Below are 22,034 nucleotides of genomic sequence, written 5' to 3'. Positions count from 1 at the left end.
CAAGTAACATGAAGAATAGATGAACAAAATAAATTAAAAGATAAATAATTTCAGTAGTTGGAAACTAAAAAAATCAATAGTTAATTTGCTTCACGTAAAAAAATCAAATGACCAGGACCATAGAGATAGTTCAGTCATGTGTCCTAGTACAACACTTAGGACATACTACTGAATCCAGTGTGGGTTCAATACACTGTATGTCATGGTCTTTAGTCACAAGAAGGCATTGAGTCACTAGGAGGCTTGAGTCACTAGACTCTGGAGGCCCCTGAATATTTCTGGGTTCTCCAGCAAAGGACAAAGCTTGAAAAATTGATATTCTTATACTTCATAGAGACAAACAATAGCATATTATACCAAACCAAAAAAATCAGAAGATTAATAAAATTAATAAAATGCAAGGCAGCAGGGGCCAGAGTTATAGTACAGCTGGTACCTGCCTTGCACATGGATGACCCCGTTTTATCTCCAGCACCCAATATGGCTACCTTATCCCCACCAGGAGTGATCACTGAGCACAGAGTCAGGAATAAGTCTTGAGCACCAGCAGGTGTGCTCCCCTTCCAAAAAAAAATGCAAGGCAGAAGGCTGCTCATGTGTAAGAATGAGAATATATAAATACAAATTACTATTCAGCTATTAGAAATTAAAGAAATTAACTAAATTAATTAAGAAATTAAAAGGGGAACATCAGTACAGGTCCTATTAGCTTCAAAAGGAAAGTAAAAGAAAATTAGAACATTATGTCAAAAAGTTTTTGATGAAAATTACATATTAGCATAAAACAAGGAAAAACAGAGATTGAATAATTATCTTTATAGATTTTTAACACTAAAATTACTTTTTCTATCTCTGACAGAATGTAAGCACCATTAAACCAGGGACTTTGTCTTAGACTTTGTCTTAATGAACTCTGAATCTCCAGTGCCTGAATCATCAGAAAGCCTGACATATTATAAATGATTATAAAATAATTGCTGGGTAAAGAAAGAATGCATCTAATTCTTACCAAGAAAGAGGTTGGTATATCACTGTTGTCTTTATTTGGATTTCCCTAACAATAAGTGATGGATTTCCATAAAAATAAGTAAGCTATTTTTATCCCCATGTGCCTGGGGACTATATGTTGTTCTTCCTTAGAGAAGTCCCTATTTCCCCGATTTTTTATGTGGTTTTTTGGTTACTGGTTGCTGATCTTTGTATTTTATATATGCTGTATATCAACCCTTTATATGATGTGTTGAACACAAATATTATATCCCATTCAATTAGCTGTCTGTGGGTTTTTTTTTTTGTCAAGAAGAAACTTTTTAATTTGATGTCATCCCATGTGTTTATTTTAGATTCTGTTGACTTTGCTAGTGGCATTATATAACTGAACACACTTTTGAGATCCAGATCTTGGAACATTCTGCCTATATCTTCCTTGATGTACTTTATAGACTCTGGTCTGATCTAAAGGTGAGCTTGTTACATATAGATCGCCCTTACTATATTGAGAAAGAATGTCCACTCCTATTTTGTTGAGGATTTTTATCATAAATGGATATTGGATCTTGTCAAAAGCTTTCTCTTCACCAACTGATATAACATGATTTTAATCTATGCTGTTACTGACATGTTGTATTATGTTAGTTCATTTGCATATACTGAACCATCCTTGCATCCCTGGTATAAAACCCACTTGATCGTTGTGTGTGATTTTTTTGATATGCTGTTGGATTTGGTTTGCTAAGATTTTGTTGAGAATTTTTGCATTGATGTTCATCAAGAAGATTAGTCTGAAGTTTTATTTTTTCAGAAATATATGTGTGCTTTGGATATCAGTGTAACAGCTTCATATATGTTAGAAAGTGCTAAGGATCAACAGCAGTAAGTATTCTTTGAGGGTTTGATAAAACTCGCCAGTAAACTGTATAAGAACATTTGTTTTGGAGGAGATTCTTGATTACTGTTCCAATTTACTTGCTTGTGATTGGCCTGTTCAGGCTTTCTCTTTCCTCATCACTCAGTTTTAGATTACATATTTTCAAGAATATGTCCATTTATTTTAGGTTCTCCAACTTAACTGAGTAGTGCTGTTCACAGGAAGATCTCATGATGTCTTGGATTTCCAAGAACACTGTAACTTTCCCCATTTTTTTAAATCCGTTTTGAGTACTTTCTCTTATTTTCCTCATGAGTCTGGTCAATGGTTTTGATAACTTTTTAAATTATCATTAGTATCAAGGAGTTTTTTTTTAAATCTCTTTCTGATTACCTCTTTGATCAGCTGTTATTCAGCAGTGTGTTGTTCAGTCTCCAGGGTTTAGAGTTTCTCCACATCTTTCTATGATTAATTTCTATCTCTGTCACATGTGGTCTGATAGGATACTTGTATGTTTATGTTTATGAATTTACCCAGGTTTGTCTTGTGGCCTAATAGGTGATATATCCTGGAGAATGTTCCATGTGAACTAGAGAAGAATGTGTATTCAGTTTTTTGAGGATGTGAGGCCCTGTATAAATCCATTAGTCCCAGTTCTTTTAGTTCATTTAGTGCTCTTATTCCTGTACTGACATCCTTGCTAGTTGATCTATCCAGTGGTAAGAGTGGAGTTGTTGAAATGTCCCACTACTATTGTTTCCATCCAGATGTTTCTTTAGATTGTGAGTAAAAACCTTATAAATCTTTGCTGATCCTATAATTGGTATGTATATGTTAAAGTTACTATTTCTTGATCTATCATTCCTTTATTCAGTAAGTAGTGTCTACCCCCACCTCTAATTATTTTCTAATACTCATATAAGACTATAAAATCAAGCTCCCAGAAGAGAACAATGCAGAGTCTCCTGCCCCTGATCCTGGCTGTCCCCACCAAGGCTCCTTGGAGGGGGGTGGGTTGAGTTTCTGCTCACCCCGAGCAGAGTCCCGGCAGCAGAAAACCTCTGAAACCCAGCCACGGCCATGCTTAAGATCACCCTCCACACGCTCGGACGTGCCTCATGCATAAAGCAACCAGCAGAGGAACCCAGGTGTGTGGGACCCAGGGCTGAGATCTCCAAGCCTGCTCGGATCAGGACTGGGACTCCTCTACCCAGATCCCAGATCTTCCAGTAGCTAGGCGTTATACCCAACAACCGCCCCCAGCACCATGCAATCCCATCAATGGCCAAGACCCAGAACTATAAAACCAAGATCCTAGAAGCTCCTCATATTGTCTAGTTCTCACTCTTGAAGAACGCAGCAGGCTACTGAGAATATCCTGCTCATACGGCAGAGTCTGACAAGCTCCACGTGGCATATTTGATATGCCAAAACCCAGTAACAATCATGGGTCTCATTCCCCTGACCCTGAAAGAGCCTCCAATGTGGCACTTGATAAAATCTCAGGGATAGTACGAATGGAGATGTTACTGGTGCTGCTAGAGGAAATCAATGAACAACAGGACTACCGTGATACAGTGATATCAGACCAAATACTGTTTGGTCTAATATATGTATGTCCTTTATTTTTTCTGTTTACCATTGGCTTGAATTATTCCCCACCCCCATCTTTTCACTCTGAGCCTATATCTATCCTGTGATTTTAGATGTGTTTACTGTAAGCAGCAAATGGATGGATTTTATTTCCATCACTGTGTATCTTTTGATGGGAGAGTTCAGTCCACTGACATTCAGAGAAATTATTTATATAAAGTACTATGTTTCCATCTTACCGTGTGGGGTTGTTGCTTCTACAATTGGCTGCCTGATTTATATAAATGACCTTTCAGTATTTCACTCAAGGCCAGTTTAGAAATAGCAAAATCTGTCAGTTCTTGTCAGAAAATGTTTTTATCCTTCCTTCCCATCCAAATGATTGCTTTGCAGGGAGGTGGACTCTAGGTTAAAAAGGAAGCATTTTTCAGGGGGCTGGAGCGATAGCACAGTGGGTAGGGCATTTGCCTTGCAAGCAGCTGACCCAGGTTCGATTCCCAGCATCCCATATGGTACCCTGAGCACCACCAGGAGTAATTCCTGAGTGCATGAGCCAGGAGTAACCTCTGTGCATCGCCGGGTGTAACCCAAAAAGCAAAGAGCAAAGCAAAAAAAAAAAAAGCTTTTTTTCAGTGTAATTTGAATGTCATCCCACTTTTTTTCTCTCCTATAAGAGATCTGCTGTGTTTCTTGTTGCTTTCAATATATTTAAAGTTTCTCTTTTCTCTAGAAGCTTTAAGAAGTCTGCCTCTAAACTGAGCTCCCATTTGACCCAGCAATACCACTCCTGGGAATATATCCCAGAGAGGCAAAAAAGTATAGTCGAAGTGACATCTGCACTTGTTTGTTCATTGCAGCACTCTTTACAATAGCCAGAATCTGGAAAAAACCTGAGTGCACGAGAACAGATGACTGCTTAAAGAATCTACACAACGGAGTATATGTAGCTGTTAGAAAAGATGAAGTCATGAAATTTACATACAAATGGTACTACATGGAAAGAATCATGCTAAGCGAAATGAGTCAGAAAGAGAAGGATAGACACAGAAAGATTGCATTCATCTGGGGAACATAAAATAACAAAATAGGAGATTAACACCCAAGAATAGCCGAGATAAGTACCAGGAGGTTTACTCCATGGCTTGGAGGCCAGTCACACATGCTAGGGGAAAAGGAAGCTCAGATAGAGAAGGGAGCACCAAATAAAGGGTATTGGGAGGATCCTCCCACAATGGGAGAAGCATGCTGAAAGTAGACTATAGACCGAACATGATTGCCACTCAATGCCTCTTTTGCAGACCACAACACCCAAAAGGAGAGAGAGAACAAAAGGGAATGCCCTGCCACAGAGGCAGGGTGAAATGGGGGGATGGGGGTTGGAAGGGATACTGGGATCCGTGGTGGGGAAAATAGGCACTGGTGGAGTGATGGGTACTTAATCATTGTATAATTGAGACCCAAGCACAAAAATTTGTAAGTCTACAACTGTACCTCTTGGTTTGTCACTAATAAAATTTTTTAAAAAAAGAAGTCTGCCTCTCTCTTTGGATTCTACCATTTTGATTACTATGTCTTGGCATTATTCTGCTTGGGTTTATTTTGCTCTTGAATCTGCGTATCAGACTTCATCCAGAGAGTGGGGAGATTTTTAGCTATGATGTTTCCCACCACTTTCCCACTTTCCTCTCATGGTATTTCCATAATTCAGTGATTATTCCTCTTGCTGTTATTGCAAAGTGCCTTACATTCTATTCTAATCTAGTGCTTCTCTTTTTTTTTTGCCAATGATTTCTTACCAATGCTGGCTTGTATTTTGTCTCAAAGTTTGTGTATATGGTTCTCTACCAATGAAATTCTGCTACTGTAGCTTGCTATTGTGTTCTTTAGTTCCTTCAGTTCGTTTTGAATGAGATCTGTCTTCTTCTGAATCACTTCTTTTTGAGTAGTCGAATTTCTCATTTAATGATTGCTTAATTTCACTGGCCAGTGCTTGCTTAATTTGTGCTTTAGTGAGATACAGAGTTATAAAGTTGTTAATGATTGAGTTTCAGTCATATAATGTTCCAATACCCCTCCCTTCACCAATGTATATTTTCCACCACCAATGTCATCAGTTTACCTTGCAATCCCTATCACCTTCTGCATCCCCACTGCCTCTATGGCAGGACTTTTCTCTCTTTCTTTCTCTCTTGCTCTCTCTCTGCATTATGGTTTGCAACACAGATACTGAAAGTTATGTATATCCCTTTACCTACTTTCAAAACTTAGTTCTTGTCCAGAGTGATCATTTCTAACTATTATTGTCTTACTGGTGCCTTCTCTATCCTAACTACCCCTCTGTCCCTCACCCCCGCCCCTGACACTTATGCCAAGATTCCAACCATTGACCAGTACTTCTGACTCCCGTTTTTCCTGGCCCTGGATATTAGGTTCATACTATTTTTTTATATCCCCCAAATGAATGCAGTCATTTTATATTTGTCCCTCTCCTCCTTCTGACTGATTTCACTCAGCATGATACTCTCCATGTCCATCCATTTATAGCTTGTTTGATTTGGGTTGCCAATGTAATAAGTGTTGATTTCAAATACCCATAACTAGGATCCAGAGTTTTAATGGGCTGGAAGATTTTCTTGGATTTTTATTTCTGTTTGACACAACAACTGGGTTTCCTAGTTTCCCAATTATTTGGGGGGGGGGGGCGGTTATGTGGGTTAATGTTGGAGGTTCAGTTCCCAATTATTTAAGAACTGATATATTCAGTTGTTTATACTAGTGAGAGCGGGCCCAGTAACATCTCCGTTGGAGACTTTGTTGTTACTGTGTCTGGCATATCCAATACTCTCGGTAGCTTGCCGGGCTCTCCGAGAGGGGCGGAGGAATTGAACTCGGGTCGGCCATGTTAGCCGCTTAGTAAGGCGAACGCCCTACCCGCTGTGCTATCGCTCCAGCCCAGTGTGTAGTAAAGCGATAGCACAGCGGGTAGGGCGTTCGCCTTACAAGCGGCCAACATGGCCGACCCGAGTTCGATTCCTCCACCCCTCTCGGAGAGCCCGGCAAGCTACCGAGAGTATTTGATATGCCAGACACAGTAACAACAAAGTCTCCAATGGAGACGTTACTGGGCCCGCTCGAGCAAATCGACGATCAACGGGAGGGCCTTTACCTTTACCTTTACCTTTATACTAGTGGGTTACTGATAATATCTTGTTATATTAATGTTATAAAATACTGATAATTGTTTCAATTATTTCCTTTAGTATGTAATGCTACTAGACTATGAGAAGGGGGTTTTGAACAAATAACTCCCTTTAGCTTACTGAGATTATATGACTATATAAGGTCAGAGATGTATGGCCGTTACTGGCTTTAATATGAAAAGTATATTCAGTAATAATCTCATGTGGACACATAAGCATCTGCTCAGTTTTGGGTTTAGAGAGTTAGAACTGAGATCAGATGGAGAAATTCCGTGACCTGGGTCTGGAGTTGCAAGAGGGATGTCCACAGTGTCCTGGGCACAAGGTTTACCATCCAGAGCCTGGCTGTGTTGAGAAGAAGTGGACTACTAAAATATTATCTGTTTGGAGCTCAATTATACTGTGTCAAACCATATCATTGCATTATTTGTATTATCAAGTTCCTTGGTGCAAAATTTCCATATATATCTTATTATTTCATTGTATTGTTTAGATAAAAACTTGATAAAAATAAAGATAGCTGTTACAATAATAAAACTATTCTTTGTAACAAAGATGATGTATCAGTCATTTTAGGCCAAATGTGCCACAGTGTCAGACCACTACAAATCCCAGAGGCCTGAAATGCTCATTTATGCCACATTTTGATGCCAGTTGGTTTGACTTGTCACCACATTGTTTGCCCTCAGGAACTGGAGCAGTGGCTTTCTCTTGGAAATAGCTAAGTAAAAAGTACATGTGGTACAGCACAGCTCTTATTTTCTTCTGATAATAATATCAAACAGGATATACAACCAAACCTAGGCTCATTGGGTGGGAATACATCACATGCTTATAAATAACAAAGAGCTTGTTTTTAGCAATATAATAATTTAGTGCAAGTGTATTTTCTACCAAAAATATTGACTAGTGTCAAATAATAAAACACCTGCAACTCACTCTAATCAATGAGTATCTGTGAAGTCTGTGTGGTACTTCAGCATAGTATTTCACATTCTAACAACTTTACATCATAAGAATTAGCTTAAGTTTATTAATAAGGTATCTGAAGCATTAAAAAGATTCAGACATACAGTTTGCAAGTGACTGAGAGGTAGCTCTACCAGTTTAGCTGGCATCCAAAGCCTGAGCCCTCCTCTCTACCTCTCTCTCTAGTCATTGTTCAGTACTTTAAGTCCCGATTCATTATTTTTATTTCACGGTTTTATTAGTAAAAGGGGTAATGAGTAAAAGAGGAATAAAAATAATCAGAAGTAAAAGCAAAGAGAACTACTTACACAGATACATACACATATATATTAGAGCTGCTTTTATGTTAAGGATACACTTTGTATCATATACATAACAGAGATATTCTTAGGAAACTGTCTTTTTCAAACAATTAATTTTATCTATAAAGTTCTATTTAGTGGTAACTTTTTACTACGTATAACAGGTATGCTTCTATGCTTGTACATCTTATGAGAGGTACAAGTCGTTAAATTAGAATTTCATGATGTTTTACATCTCTAGGGATATTGTAAAATCATCAGTCATAAAATAATTCATCAACCATAAAATAGCAAGACAGCATGAGAAGAAAACAAGTAAAAATTCACTGAGGATTTAATTTGGATATATCTTTCATCTGATCAGGTTGAATAACGAATTCAACCTACCTTTGTACATAATCCTTATTTAAATATAAAAGTTAGAAAGAAAATATAAGAATTCCAAATTCTAAACACCTTCTTTCAGTTTTTTTACCACTAACATACCATTTCCAAAAAATATAATCAGGATATTTTAATAATCTTTTTCTAATTTTGACACAGTATCACAATATATGTTACCCAGTAATTCTTAACCCAAAATTTTATAAAACAAAAATGAATTGTACAGCACTAGTTGTTCTTAGTTTCTCAATACTTGCTCTTCAAAATCATAAAATCTCCAAAAAATTATATTTTTTCATTTCAGGACTTCTATTTGGTCATGTCAAAACATAGTTTCATACAATTTATCACAGGCTAAAAATAATAAAATCAAAATAAAAATGTGAGACAAGAGTGCATTTTTACAAAACAATTGTGGGCAAAACAGTTTGCCCATGTGCCTAGTTCATCTGAGAACTTCTAGTCCCTTTGGAGCTTCTATGTCTTGAAACAATAATCAACTGGGTGTCACAATGAGTTAGTTAGACCAAGAAATTTTACATCTTTGTGTCCTAAAATCATCCAAAATCTGAAAACTTACATAAATAATACAATAAAAAGCCAAACAAAAATTCTTATTGGTGGACTAAAGGGAACTAAAACCATGGAGTAAGAAGGGTGCTATTGATAGTGATAACTAGGAGAAAAATGTCTTGAAGCCAAGAAAAATTTAAAAAGGGTTAATGTGGTAAGTGGAAAACAGATACAGGTCTTTATCTGTCGATTGGTTTTTACATAACTCTTCCAAAGTTAAGTCAATCCCATTAATAATGTACAAACTAAATCTTTACTCGGTACACATTTCTGTTTGAACAGCACTGTCACTGACGTAAAAGAAAATTGGTTGATATGGTAAGGTTTTCTGTTATTTCCCAAATCATTATGGAAAAATTAACATATTAATGCTATAAACAGACTTAATGCTTTTAATTTCCTGGCTATGGGTACTTTTGACATTACAACAGGAGAAACATGATTATTCTAATACAGTATAAGCACCTAATTTCCTTTCAAAGTTCCAAAAATTACTTTCAATCTCCCCTTAAGAACAAGAATATCAGTATCTCTAAAACTACTGTGATTTCAAGAATTCACTGCCTATTCTACATGGAATCCACAATTGTCTTGATATATAAAATTCAGACAAGTCCTATGTTAAAAGTGTACAAACTTTGAAACTTTCTCTATTAGCTAAAATGTAGGACTTGATCCATAAAGAAAGAATACTCAAGACTTGAGAACTTCTCTCTCTTTTTTTAGGAAAGAATACTCAAGACTTGAGAACTTCTCTCTCTTTTTTTAGGAAAAGAAAATTTAGTGTAGTCAATATCTGTTTGAACATAGATAAATAAAACAATATGTAAGGAAATATAAAATATCTTCACATATGTACTAATGTCTGTACACTGTGTAATGAATTCCAAAATGTTATTATAAGTTGCCTTATTTACTGTACATAGCAAACCATTTCTTTCTTCCAAGCTGATTAGGGAAAACCAGCCGCAATACCCAATCTCCCTTGCTAATAATGAATGGGTAATAAACTATTAGAAGTATAAACAAGGTAAGAAAGTCTAGGGAAAGTTCTTATAAATGTGCTTTCTCAGTCTTAGGAGAAGGATATGTGGTCTCCTTCCCCCACCAGATACTGTGTAGTTAAGATGAAATTATGCCTGGTCACAGCCATATAGAAATCCTAAAATGACCAACCTCAGGGCAGAGCCACCAACAGCAATAATGAGGTGATAAATAAAAGTAAAGTAAAGTAAAGGCCCTCCCGTTGATCATCGATTTGCTCGAGCGGGCCCAGTAACGTCTCCATTGGAGACTTTGTTGTTACTGTGTCTGGCATATCGAATACTCTTGGTAGCTTGCCGGGCTCTCCGAGAGGGGCAGAGGAATCGAACTCGGGTCGGCCATGTTGGCTGCGTGCAAGGCAGACACCCTACCCGCTGTGCTATAAATAATAAACAGTTAAGTTGAACTTTCAAGCTATCAACTCAGTCTTACATTAGAGTCAGCCCAAAGATATATTTTTTTATAATTGAAGTCCATTGGAATAAAATATTCTAATAGTTTAGGATGTTATAAACTTTCCAATACATCTAGATATACTTATTTTAAAAATTAAACTTCCAACGATAAGAAAAAAACCACCTCATCAAACAAACAAAGACAAGAGCTTAACAAAAGACATACAGATGACCAACCAGAACACAATAAAGACTCAGTATCATTGAATATGGGAAATCAAGTCAAAATGACAGTGGGAAATTACCTCACACCTGTGATAGTGATCTATACCAAAAGGCCAGAAACAAATGTTAACAAAGAGTGTAGAGGAAAAAGAAACTTCAATATTTATTAGTAGGAGTGTTCACCTTCTATGGAAAACAGTACAAAGAATTCTCAAAATATCAAAAACAAATCTAATACATGATCCAGCAATTCCACAGAAACAATGACTTCAGAAGATACGCAGAACTATGTTCATTGCAAAGATAATTATAGACAACAAATAGAAAACAATCCAAGTTTCCAATGATAGATGACAGAATAAATAAAAGACATAGACTCACAAAGGAATAACCTCATAAAAATGACATTTTAGAAGCAACCAGAGGGGCTTGTAGTAAGTGAAATAAATCAGAAAGAGGAAGATAAATACAACTCACACATATGTGGGTTACAGACAAGCAAAGAAGGGAACAGATAAAACTAAACAAAAGCAAACTTGGAGACACAGACCACAAATATGAGGTTACCAAAGAGGAAGAAGTAAAGTGGGAATCAAGGCTGGAAAACACTCAACAGATTAGCAAAGGAATATTGGCACTTCAGGGTTGGTTGTAGTATAGTAACATATTTTGAAAAGCCATAAAACTGTATCCTTAAAATATATATAGTATACTGGGATCCGTGGTGGTGGGAAATGGGCACTGGTGGAGGGATGAGTATTTGATCATTGTTTAATTGAAACCCAAGCACAAAATTTGTAAATATACAACTGTAACTCATGGTGTCTCACTAATAAAAATAAAATAAAATATATATAGTAAGTTACCTCAATAAATAAAAAACACATAAAATTATCATTGAATTTCCTAAAGGTGAAGTAATCTGCCTAAGATTACAATTTTTTTTTTTTACTGAACTCAGTTTCCCAAATGTCCATGTTTCTTCAATGAGAGTAAAGACATTTCAAAATATTTATTCCTGAGAATTTCAGAAGTGAAAGTCTAGTATGTTGCATAAATTGAATCTTAAAAAAGTTGAGTTTACATTTAGGTTCTAGAGAGATACAGGGGTAAGGCATGTGCCAAACAGGAGGCTGCCTAGCATGATATATGGTCCTCTCCACTCCAAGCACTGTTAGAGTAATCCCTGAGAACTGCTGGATGTGATCCAAAACTCTTCCCACCCTCCCTCATCAAAAAAAAGGGAGAGGTATACAATATTATTATTGACAGACATTCAATTTTAAAACCTCCCCAAAAGGGGCACTGAATGTCATTGGAAAGCTGCCCCATCCTCCAGGCAGGAGACCAGGAACACCCTCAGCCTTTGTGACTACACTAAAACCTTGAACCATGTAGATTCAGTTACTACACATATCCCACCATACTCTGTGGGGAGGCAGGGAAAATCAGAGTCCTAATTCAGTGAGAGAATACACCCATAAATGCTCTTGTAACTAAACAGAAGGAAGTAGTCCTACACCTCTGTGTCACACTCAAATACAATTAACAGTAATGAAAACACTGTAAATTACAGAAGGATAAGCAGTAGTCCATTAGACTGATCAACTGATCAGATCAATACTCAGGTAACTAGGAATATGAAGTTACACTGCGAACACCCATAAAATTCTAAGAAAAGTGGGGAAACTAAGAAACTCAGTTGCACTGGTAGACAGGGACAGAAGTCCAGGAAAAGTCCTTAAATTCATCAAAATTTTCAAAACTGGTCAAGAATGACCTCAAAAAAGGCACTCTCTGCACGGCAATGGAAATGCAACAATTACTGGCAATGAAAATTAAACAAAAAATAGAAGGCAAATTCAATCACTCAAAGAATTGATTCAAACATGAAAGAATCTATACAGATAGAATTAAAGGAGCTAAATAATATAGTAGCAAGCCATAGTAATAGAATTATGAATGCAGAGAACCTTATCAGAGAATTTGAAGACAAAATACAATCCAGTACTAACAATAAAGACATAAAAGAGAAGTGAAAGAGTGAAAGAGAATGTAAGGTACTGAATGGATAACAGCAAAAGGAATAATCGCTGAATTACAGGAATACCAGAAGAGGAAAAGAGAAAGAGAAAGAACTATTGCTGGAACAGATAATAGCTCATAACTTCCCCAGACTCTGGAGGGAGGTTTCTGTACAGATTCAAGAGGCTCACGACAGTATCAAAAATAGATTCAAACAGAACAACACAAAGACACACTGTAATCAAAATGGCAAAAACTAAAGAGAGATGTGATTTTTGAGCATAGAGCCACGAGTAAGATCTGAGCACAATCTAATATAGCCTAACCTCTCCACCCCAAATAAATAATTTAATAAAATATCATCTAGCACTGTAGCACTGTCCTCCCGTTGTTCATTGATTTGCTCGAGCGGGCCCAGTAACGTCTCCATTGTGAGACTTGTTGCTACTGTGTTTGGCATATCGAATATGTCACGGGTAGCGTGCCAGGCGTTGCTGTGCAGGCGAGATACTCTTGGTAGCTTGGCAGGCTCTCCGAGAGTGGGGAAGGAATCGAACCCTGCTCTGCCGGGCCAGTCATATGCAAGGCAAACACTCTACCACTGTGAAATATCATAGAATTTACATAAAAATAAAATTTTTATTTAATTAAAATGAATATATTATCATCCACAGGCCTGTTGTATTTTTCCCATTTATTCAGGTCTTCATATCTTTATGTAAATTTTTGCAATTTATTCACAAAATTGTATTTTGTTGCTATGTTTAAAATTTAATTATATTTTTTGAAACTACCTTTTCTTCAGATTTATTATTGCCATATTATATTAATTTCGTCAAAATTGTTTACTAAAATCTAAGAATTAGTTCCTTTATATATAATTATATATATTATATACTATAAATGACAATGACAATAATTAAACACTCATTTGCAAAAAATTAATGCCATGAAATTATCAAGTAAGTATTTTACATTCTATATATACTTACCATGAAGCTCCATGGTCTCTACTTTCAGTGTCCATGAAGTTAGAGTCCAAAAATTTATCTTTGTAGATTCGACCAACTAAGCAATACATATCTGAAGCAACCTGCCCTTCACTTTCCACCAGGGGAATCATAATATCAAGAGCTTTTGCTCTATCTCCAGGGAGATTTCTCCTAAAGAAGACAAGGAAAACATTGTTGCTTCAATACAGATTACAAAGACAAGATAGGCTAATTATATTTTCACATCTCTATTTACTTTACTGATACATATTAGGGAAATTAAGCAGGATAAAAACAGGTTTTGAGGGTCCTCTGGTAAATTTATGTTGTAAGTTTCCTCGCTGCCCCACTCTTAGGAAATGTCTACTGAGAATGTCAAAAAATAAAGTATATCTTTTGAGTTGCTTTTCTGATAATGGTAGTAAATTTGTACTTAAATATCTATAGTCCTTCCAATTTCCCTATTCTGTATTTGCAGGTTCAAACTGGTGAAATGAGATTAGGAATGAAGTAAATGGCCTCAATGGGACAGAATCAACTAATCCAAACAGGGACGGGTATTACCTTAGATTGCAATGGCTTTGTGCCAAAACAACAAATAAACTAGCTTACATACAACAACAACAGACTGACTTTAACCCAAGCATTGTCTAATTTCTGTGTCTTACTAATTGATCATTTAAAGAACCTACTCTATATATCTGGTTTAAAAATAACAGACATGACAAGACAAGGATGTCAACCACTTTCTCTACTCTTATTCAATAGCTTTGGAAGTCCTTTCCACTTCAGTAACACAAGAGAAATAAAGGGTCCAAAAATGGAAAAGAAGTTAATTCATCAGTATTTGCAGAACACATGATAATATACTTAGATAACCCTAAATACTATATCAAATACTATATAGTTCTTAGAAACAATAAACCAATACAAAGTAGCCGACTACAAAATTAAAACACAAAACTCTGTGGCATATTTGCAAAAATGCAAATAATGAGAAGAAAAAGAAATAAAAGAGAACCCCTTTTAAAATAGTGTTCAGAAAAACATCAAGTACTTAGGAATCAACTTAACAAAGAAGATAAAAGGCTTATACAATGAAATCTGTAAGTCATTATTAAAAAGGACATAAAAAAGGAGAAATATTTGACATTCGTGGTGTTAACACTGTCAAAATGATCTTCCTATTGAAGCGTTATAGGGAGTCAGTGATATTCCCTTTAAAATGCCAATGGTATTCTTCAAGACTTGAAACATATTCAACTAAAATTTTTATGGAAACATAACACTCCTCAAATAGTCAAATTCTAAGAAAAAGAAGAAGATGGGCTGAGTTTCATTTCCTGACTTGAACTGTACTATAAAGTTAGAGTAATAAAAATTGTTTGGCACTGAAATAAAGACAGAAGGACAGACCAACAGAACAGAATTGAGAGTCTTGAGATAAAATCTCAGATTTACCTGTGACAAAGAATCTAATAGGTATATGAAGTGGAGCAAGGAAAGATTTTTTAACAAATGGTATATGGAAAACTGGATAATCACACATAAAAAATGAAACTGGAATCATATCTAATTTCATTTATAAAATTGAACTTAAAGTAGATTAAAGATATCTAAATTAGACCAGAATCCATAAAAAAATTGAGAAAAATATGGGTAAAATTCTCCAGAAAATGAACAAAAGAGGTATATTTGACATTAAAGGCAGAAAATAAAAACAAAATAAATTGGAACACATCAAATTTAAAAGTTTTTGCCTGGCAAAAGAAACTTCAGTTAAAATAAAAGACATCCTACTGAATGGGTGTCTTTTGCACACAATACATATGCAGATTTATAAGGCACTGCCAATGCTCAACAACCAATAACTCAATCTAAAACATGGAGATAGGAAATAGACATTTCTCCAAAGAAGACATACAGATGGCTGATAGGCATACGAATAAGTGCTCACTATCATTTAATATTAAAGAAATGCACATCAAAATAACAAGGTATCATTTCACATCAGTGAGAATGACATACATTAAAAAAAACCCTAGATACAATCAGTGTTTGTAGGAATGTGGTGAGAAAATAACCCTTATTCATTGCTGGTAGTGTCTTCGGTTAAACCTCTACAGAAAGTAGTATGGGAATTTTCAAGAAAGTAAGAATAGACTCCTATATGACTCAGTGATACCAAGATGTTGGCATCTTCTCCCAAAACACAAAACACATTACTTCGAGTGGATACGCAGACCCATGTTCACTGCAGCACTTACTATAACAGCAAGCAGATAGAAACAACTCAAATGACAAAGAAAAGATGAATGAATAAACAACTTGTACATATACATACAATAGAATACTAGAATACCACTTCACTATAAGAAAAGATGCAATCATACAAGTTGTTACTGTATGGATGGAACTTTACAGGAGGCACTGTGCAGAGTGAAGTCAGTAAGAAGGAGAGGGAAAAATGAAGAATGCTCTCATATGTGTGATTATAAACAGCTGTTTGTGCCTAAGTTTTATGCTAACTAAAAACCTTGAAGAAAAATTATTCAATCTATTTCAACTTTAAAACTTCAATTTCAACATCTGCAAAATAAGTGGCCTAAAACAAGTTATGAACAGGTAAGATATATGTTCCATTTTCTTTGTATATTTTTATCTGGTGTGCTAATTATATAGTCAACTCTACAATATTAAAGTAAACAATATTACATCTAAGCTTTGGATAGCTCAGTGCTTTAGGTCCCTTCCCCAAAAGCACAGATGACTCTCCATGGTGACTGGACAGAGTATAACTGAGATGTACATCCATGTAGCTGGAATGCATAGAGAAGCAGCAGTGTCAGTGATGGTTCTAGCAAATATAGGGACACATGACCTAAACTTGGAGAAATACACACACACACACACACACACACACACAATGCACATATATGTATGTCAGAGATAAATGTATTTCTAACCAGGGGATTTTACACACACACACACACACACACACACACACTAAAAAATACCCTAATTCTTAATTTTTATGTAAAATAAGTTTTGAGCCCTTGGGAATATATTTGCTTAATGCTAATATCAGATTCAAGTAATTTATAAAATAATTTTAAAAGGTAAGTATAAAGGTAAAGGTAAAGGCCCTCCCGTTGATCATCGATTTGCTCGAGCGGGCCCAGTAACGTCTCCATTGGAGACTTTGTTGTTACTGTGTCTGGCATATCGAATACTCTCGGTAGCTTGCCGGGCTCTCCGAGAGGGGCGGAGGAATCGAACTCGGGTTGGCCATGTTGGCCGCTTGTAAGGCAAACGCCCTACCCACTGTGCTCGAGCAAAAGGTAAGTATAAACTTAAATAAATATTTTTAAGAAATAGAAAATATTTAAATATTATCTTTAATGTAAAGATACAGTGAAGGCCTTTTTTAACTAAGAACAAAAATAAGACTCCATGATTCTTATATTTGGTATGTTTGGGGTAGTTATTACTGTTACATTTTAATAAATAGTGACTGCAATGCTGTAACAAACCATAACTGAAAAGAATCAGTAGGTTACACAAGAATATTTTATCACATTGTGGAAGCAACTTTTTCTTCTTACCTATTCAGTGCAAATGCATAATGAAATTTCACGTGGTGATGGGAGGCCAAATCAAAGGTTGGTAGCTTTTCCAAAGTCTCTACCAGCTTCACAATAGAATCATAGTCCTTTCAGAAGAGAGTAACACAGAATTTAACAATTAAGCTAAATCAACAATGAAATGCTTTTTGACAACCAGCTACCAGAATTTTGAGAAAATTAAGAAGAACTAAAATCATGAAACACTGATAAACCTAGATTCAGGAACCAGGAGTTATTTGTTTTTCCTCATAAGGAGTTTTGATTACATAGATCAAAAACATCAAATATATATTTTCTAATATGACCCCCTCTCCCCCAAGGAAAATCAACCCCCCTAACCAGCATTCCAATGCCCAGTTGTTCCATGGAGATGTAACTGTAGGTAGTTTACTTCTTCATGGAATCACATTCTTAGGAGAAAAGTGTCCTACCAATTAGTTTCAGGAAAAGGGTTACCTATGTTACAAGAATATAGAACAATTTATTGAATTTTAAAATAACAAAACTATTTTTCTTCCTATATAAATAAATAACACTAGACTTGGGATCCTAAGTGCCATGTATATTCATGTAGATTAATCCACGTTATACAAATAAAGGTTTACATGAACCTAAAAGCCACAGGAAAAATCTAACAGTGAGTCCTCAACTCAGAAGATTTCATTTAAAATTTTTAAAGATATGTCAATAAAATATTGCATGATAGTATGTTCTGCAGGCTAGAGTGATAGCATAGCGGTAGCACATTTGCCTTGCGTGCAGCTGGCCAGCCAAGCCGGGTTCGATTCCTCTGCCCCTCTCGGAAAGCCCGGAAAGCTACCGAGAGTATCTCACCCATATGGCAAAGCCTGGCAAGCTACCCATGATGCATTCAATATGCAAACACAGTAACAAGAAGTCTCACGATGGAGATGTTACTGGGCCTACTTGAGCAAATTGATGAACAGGAGGACAGTGCTACAGTGCAGTATGTTCTGTATTTCATATTTTAAATGTCCTTTTTTTTGGTTTGTTTTGTTTTTGGGTCACAACTGACTGTGCACAGGGTTTACTCCTGGAATTCACTCCTGGCACGTGGCAGGGAATCACACGGGGTGCCAGGAATTGAACCTGGGTCAGCTGCATGCAAGGCCAGCGCCTTACCCATTGTACTGTCTCTCCAGCCTATAAAGGTGAGTTTTGTGATAAATCAATTTGTTATTTCTTACTTCTGGTTAGGCTGATCCTAGCACTATCAATTTCAAATAACACAATTTCAAGAAGTAATAAGTGTTCAGAAAGCACTAAATTTCTTCTATGTTCCAAAACAAAGCTTTCACTTTCTGACTGACAGGTATGCCTGAGGCAAGGAGAACAGAACTGATTTCTATTTTGTGTTGGCTATATCACAGTTTTTCTTATTCTGTAGACTTTATCAGACAGATTTTTCACAATCATTGATGGTTATTTCTTTATAAAACTCTCAGAATGGAAAGCTTAAGAGAGTCAAATGAAAATCACAGTAACATGAATCACTTATTAGATAACTAAACACCAACATTAATACTACCTTATTCTTTCACCAGACTGTCAAGAATTTTTCTTTAAGCATCTTCTTACCTGTATATCTCTGTAGGAAAGTAACAGATTTATGACAATATCTGATGTTAAGACTTCAATATTGTCTACTCGCTGCCGAATTCTTGCCAGTTCAGCTGCCAATTCTTTACCAGTGTATAAGTTACGAGCTTTCCTGATATCACTGAGTATGGATTCTTGGAAATACTGGCTGGTGAGTAAACAGATATTTCAAAAAGTTGATATTAGAAAGGATTTCAAAAAAGCAATCATCATATAAAGAAAAATGGCATACAGAGAATTAGCAATTTCCAATTAATAGGTGAATGGAGTAAGAGTAAATTTCAACTCATAAAGGTGAATGGAATAAGTCTCATGAATATCTAACAGTATTATGTACTTTTGAAACTCTTTCCTACTTCAGAAATGATTAAAGGTAAAGATAGTCCATGTTAATGCATTTTATAAGAAACTCTGATGTCTCACTTAAAATGCCAAAACTTTTTCATTTTGTTGTTTTTAAGGAGAAACTGCTTTAAAAAACAGTAGCTGAAAATTTCTTTCTAATTCAGCATCATCATTTTTCGACATGTATAGTTGCTCTCATAATAATGTCAGCAATTTTTGCAGATTTCTTACCCATACACCAAAAGTTCCTACATATCCATTTTGATATCTGTTTACTGAGCATACTTAATGTATAAATCCATATTAGCATCTCTGAATAATGCATAACATATTGATCTTGAAATATTTTTCCAAGCTCTAAGATCTTAATTATCATATGTCTTATTCCTTTCACTGTATTTTTAGCTCTGTATTTACTAGAACACAACTTTCTTTTTTTTTCCTTCCCGATGTAATTATTCTCTTGTGAAAAAAATACAACATCTGAACTACACAGCATTCATTTAAATTTGCTCCATTTAGAGGCTATGAATCCTCCCCCCACCCTCCCTGGCTCTTTGATGTGTGTGCTGAGAAACATCAGGTGAAATGTGCAAATAAATGAAAGAGTTACATTTATTTTCATAACCAAATGACATTATTAAACTACTTTACCTGGAACTTGCTTGTGCCATCTTCAAAAGTTGAATGAAACGATCCACCAGAGGTAAGCATATAGGTCCCAGAAGCAGTTCAAAGTTGGGCTGCATGAGCTCTGTCAAGCCCTTCATGAAGCTGCTGTCACAGCAGTATACCTTGCTGTGTGGTGTCACCATGTAAGGAACAAATGTGTAGTTCCCAGTGCACATCTGTGGGGGGAAGAGGTACCAATGGGTAGGAAATCAGTTTGCAGATTCCATACTAACAAACACAACCCCAAGTCTTGCTTCAGTGAGTCCTTTCAAACAATCATCAGAGTGAAGGGAAATAGAAAAACCTCATTTCTTATTTATGATCTATGAAAATGTAGATTTACTTCAATTCCTTTAGTTGCTTTCGTTGTGCATTGGGGGGGGGGGTGAGGTCACACTAAAAGGTGCTCAGGACTTACTTACTGCTGGCTTTGCATTGAGGAATCACTCCTGGCTGTCTCAGGGACCATATGGATTGCCAAGGACCAAACCTGAGCTGTATGCAGGCAAGGCAAACACCATGCACACTGTACCATCACTCTAGACCTTTAATTGCTTTCTTTGAATAATCAGGTTGTACAGATGGTACAAAAAGACAGTATGGCACATTTTCTACCAATCCACTGAATTCACCATCATGACTAAGCACAATGATGTATGCTGTTGGAAAAAAGGTACAGTTAAAAATATGGCCTTTGGCAAAAATGTATAGTCGAAGTGACATCTGCACTTGTTTGTTCATTGCAGCATTCTTTACAATAACCAGAACCTGGAAGAAACCTCAGTGCCCAAGAACAGATGACTGGTTAAAGAAACTTTGGTACATCTACACAATGGAGTACTATGTAGCTCTTAGAAAAGATGAAGTCATAAAATTTACATACAAGTGGTACAATATGGAAAGTATCATGCTAAGCGAAATGAGTCAGAAAGAGAGGGATAGACATAGAAAGATTGCATTCATCTGGGGGATATAAAGTAACAAAATATGAGATTAATACCCAAGAATGGGCTAGAGCGATAGCACAGTGGTAGGGCGGTCGCCTTACAAGCGGCCAACATGGCCGACCCGAGTTCGATTCCTCCGCCCCTCTCGGAGAGCCCGGCAAGCTACCGAGAGTATTCGATATGCCAGACACAGTAACAACAAAGTCTCCAATGGAGACGTTACTGGGCCCGCTCGAGCAAATCGACGATCAACGGGAGGGCCTTTTTACCTTTACCCAAGAATAGCTGAGATCAACGCCAGGAGGATTACTCCATAGCTTAGAGGCCAGCCGGGTATTCTAGGGGAAAGGGCAGTTCAGATAGAGAAGGGAGCACCAAATAAAGGGTGTTTGGAGGATCCTCCCAGGAGGGGAGATGCATGTTGAAAGTAGACTATGGACTGAACATGTTTGCCACTAAATGCCTCTTTTGCAGACCACAACACCCAAAGGGAGAGAGAGAGAACAAAAGGGAATGCCCTGCCACAGAGGCAGGGTGGGATGGGGGCGATGGGGGTGGGAGGGATATTATCCATGGTGGTGGAAAATGGGCACTGGTGGAGGGATGGGTATTTGATCATTGTATAACCGAAATACAAGCACAAAAATTTGAAAATCTACAACTGTACCTCATGGTGTTTCACTAATAAAAATTTAAAAAAATATATGGCCTTTGATTTTCAGGGAAATTAAAGTGTGGTGGGAGGCACAGCATGAATCTGTGAAAAAATAAGATCTAATATTTAAGAGCTGCCCATGTCACAGGTAGTGATTTGAGGGTAAGAATATATTCCTGCTCTAGTTCAGTCAAAAATTTCACCAGTCTTCCAGCTATGAAACTGAGACCCAGAAATTGGTCCTGATGCTTGACTTACCATATCCCATCAAATTCTTGTCTATTCCACCCAAATATATCTCATATTGGCTTATCTTCTTCTGTATTTTTTACGGACACTTTAAACTGGGTCTGGTTATTATTTTAAAAGTTTCCCTGCTCCCAGGCCTGATATACAGTCCAGAATCTTATGCTCTGTCAGATAATCTTCATTCCTCACCCCCCTTTTTTGAAGTGTCAGGCAGAGACTGAGCTCAGGGCCTCACATAAGCATGGCAAGAACTTCAAGGCTAACTCACATATCTGGCCCTTAAAGTGATCCTTAAACAACAGATATACTACTTCCCCTCATCTGTTTAAAAAACCCTCTTCCTTGTTATTA

The 22,034-nt window shown here is 36.6% G+C and overlaps 1 protein-coding gene across 2 annotated transcripts in view; it reads right to left on the bottom strand.

The window, feature by feature from the left end:
* Positions 1–22,034, bottom strand: part of MAP3K5 (mitogen-activated protein kinase kinase kinase 5) — a 295,163-nt gene that overhangs the window by 133,041 nt on the left and 140,088 nt on the right. For both annotated transcript variants that reach the window (XM_056126083.1, XM_056126084.1), the window contains exons 3-6: positions 19,815–20,008; positions 18,795–18,963; positions 17,175–17,281; positions 13,570–13,740 (exon numbers count right to left, since the gene is read on the bottom strand). In XM_056126083.1, the coding sequence (XP_055982058.1) occupies positions 13,570–13,740; positions 17,175–17,281; positions 18,795–18,963; positions 19,815–20,008 (641 nt within the window). The remainder of the gene's footprint in view (positions 1–13,569; positions 13,741–17,174; positions 17,282–18,794; positions 18,964–19,814; positions 20,009–22,034) is intronic.

Source organism: Sorex fumeus, unplaced genomic scaffold (assembly GCF_029834395.1).
Source record: "Sorex fumeus unplaced genomic scaffold, SorFum_2.1 ptg000061l, whole genome shotgun sequence".
NCBI classification, from domain to species: Eukaryota; Metazoa; Chordata; class Mammalia; order Eulipotyphla; family Soricidae; genus Sorex; species Sorex fumeus.
Note: the sequence above shows the minus strand (reverse complement) of the source record. Positions and strands in the feature narration are given on the sequence as shown.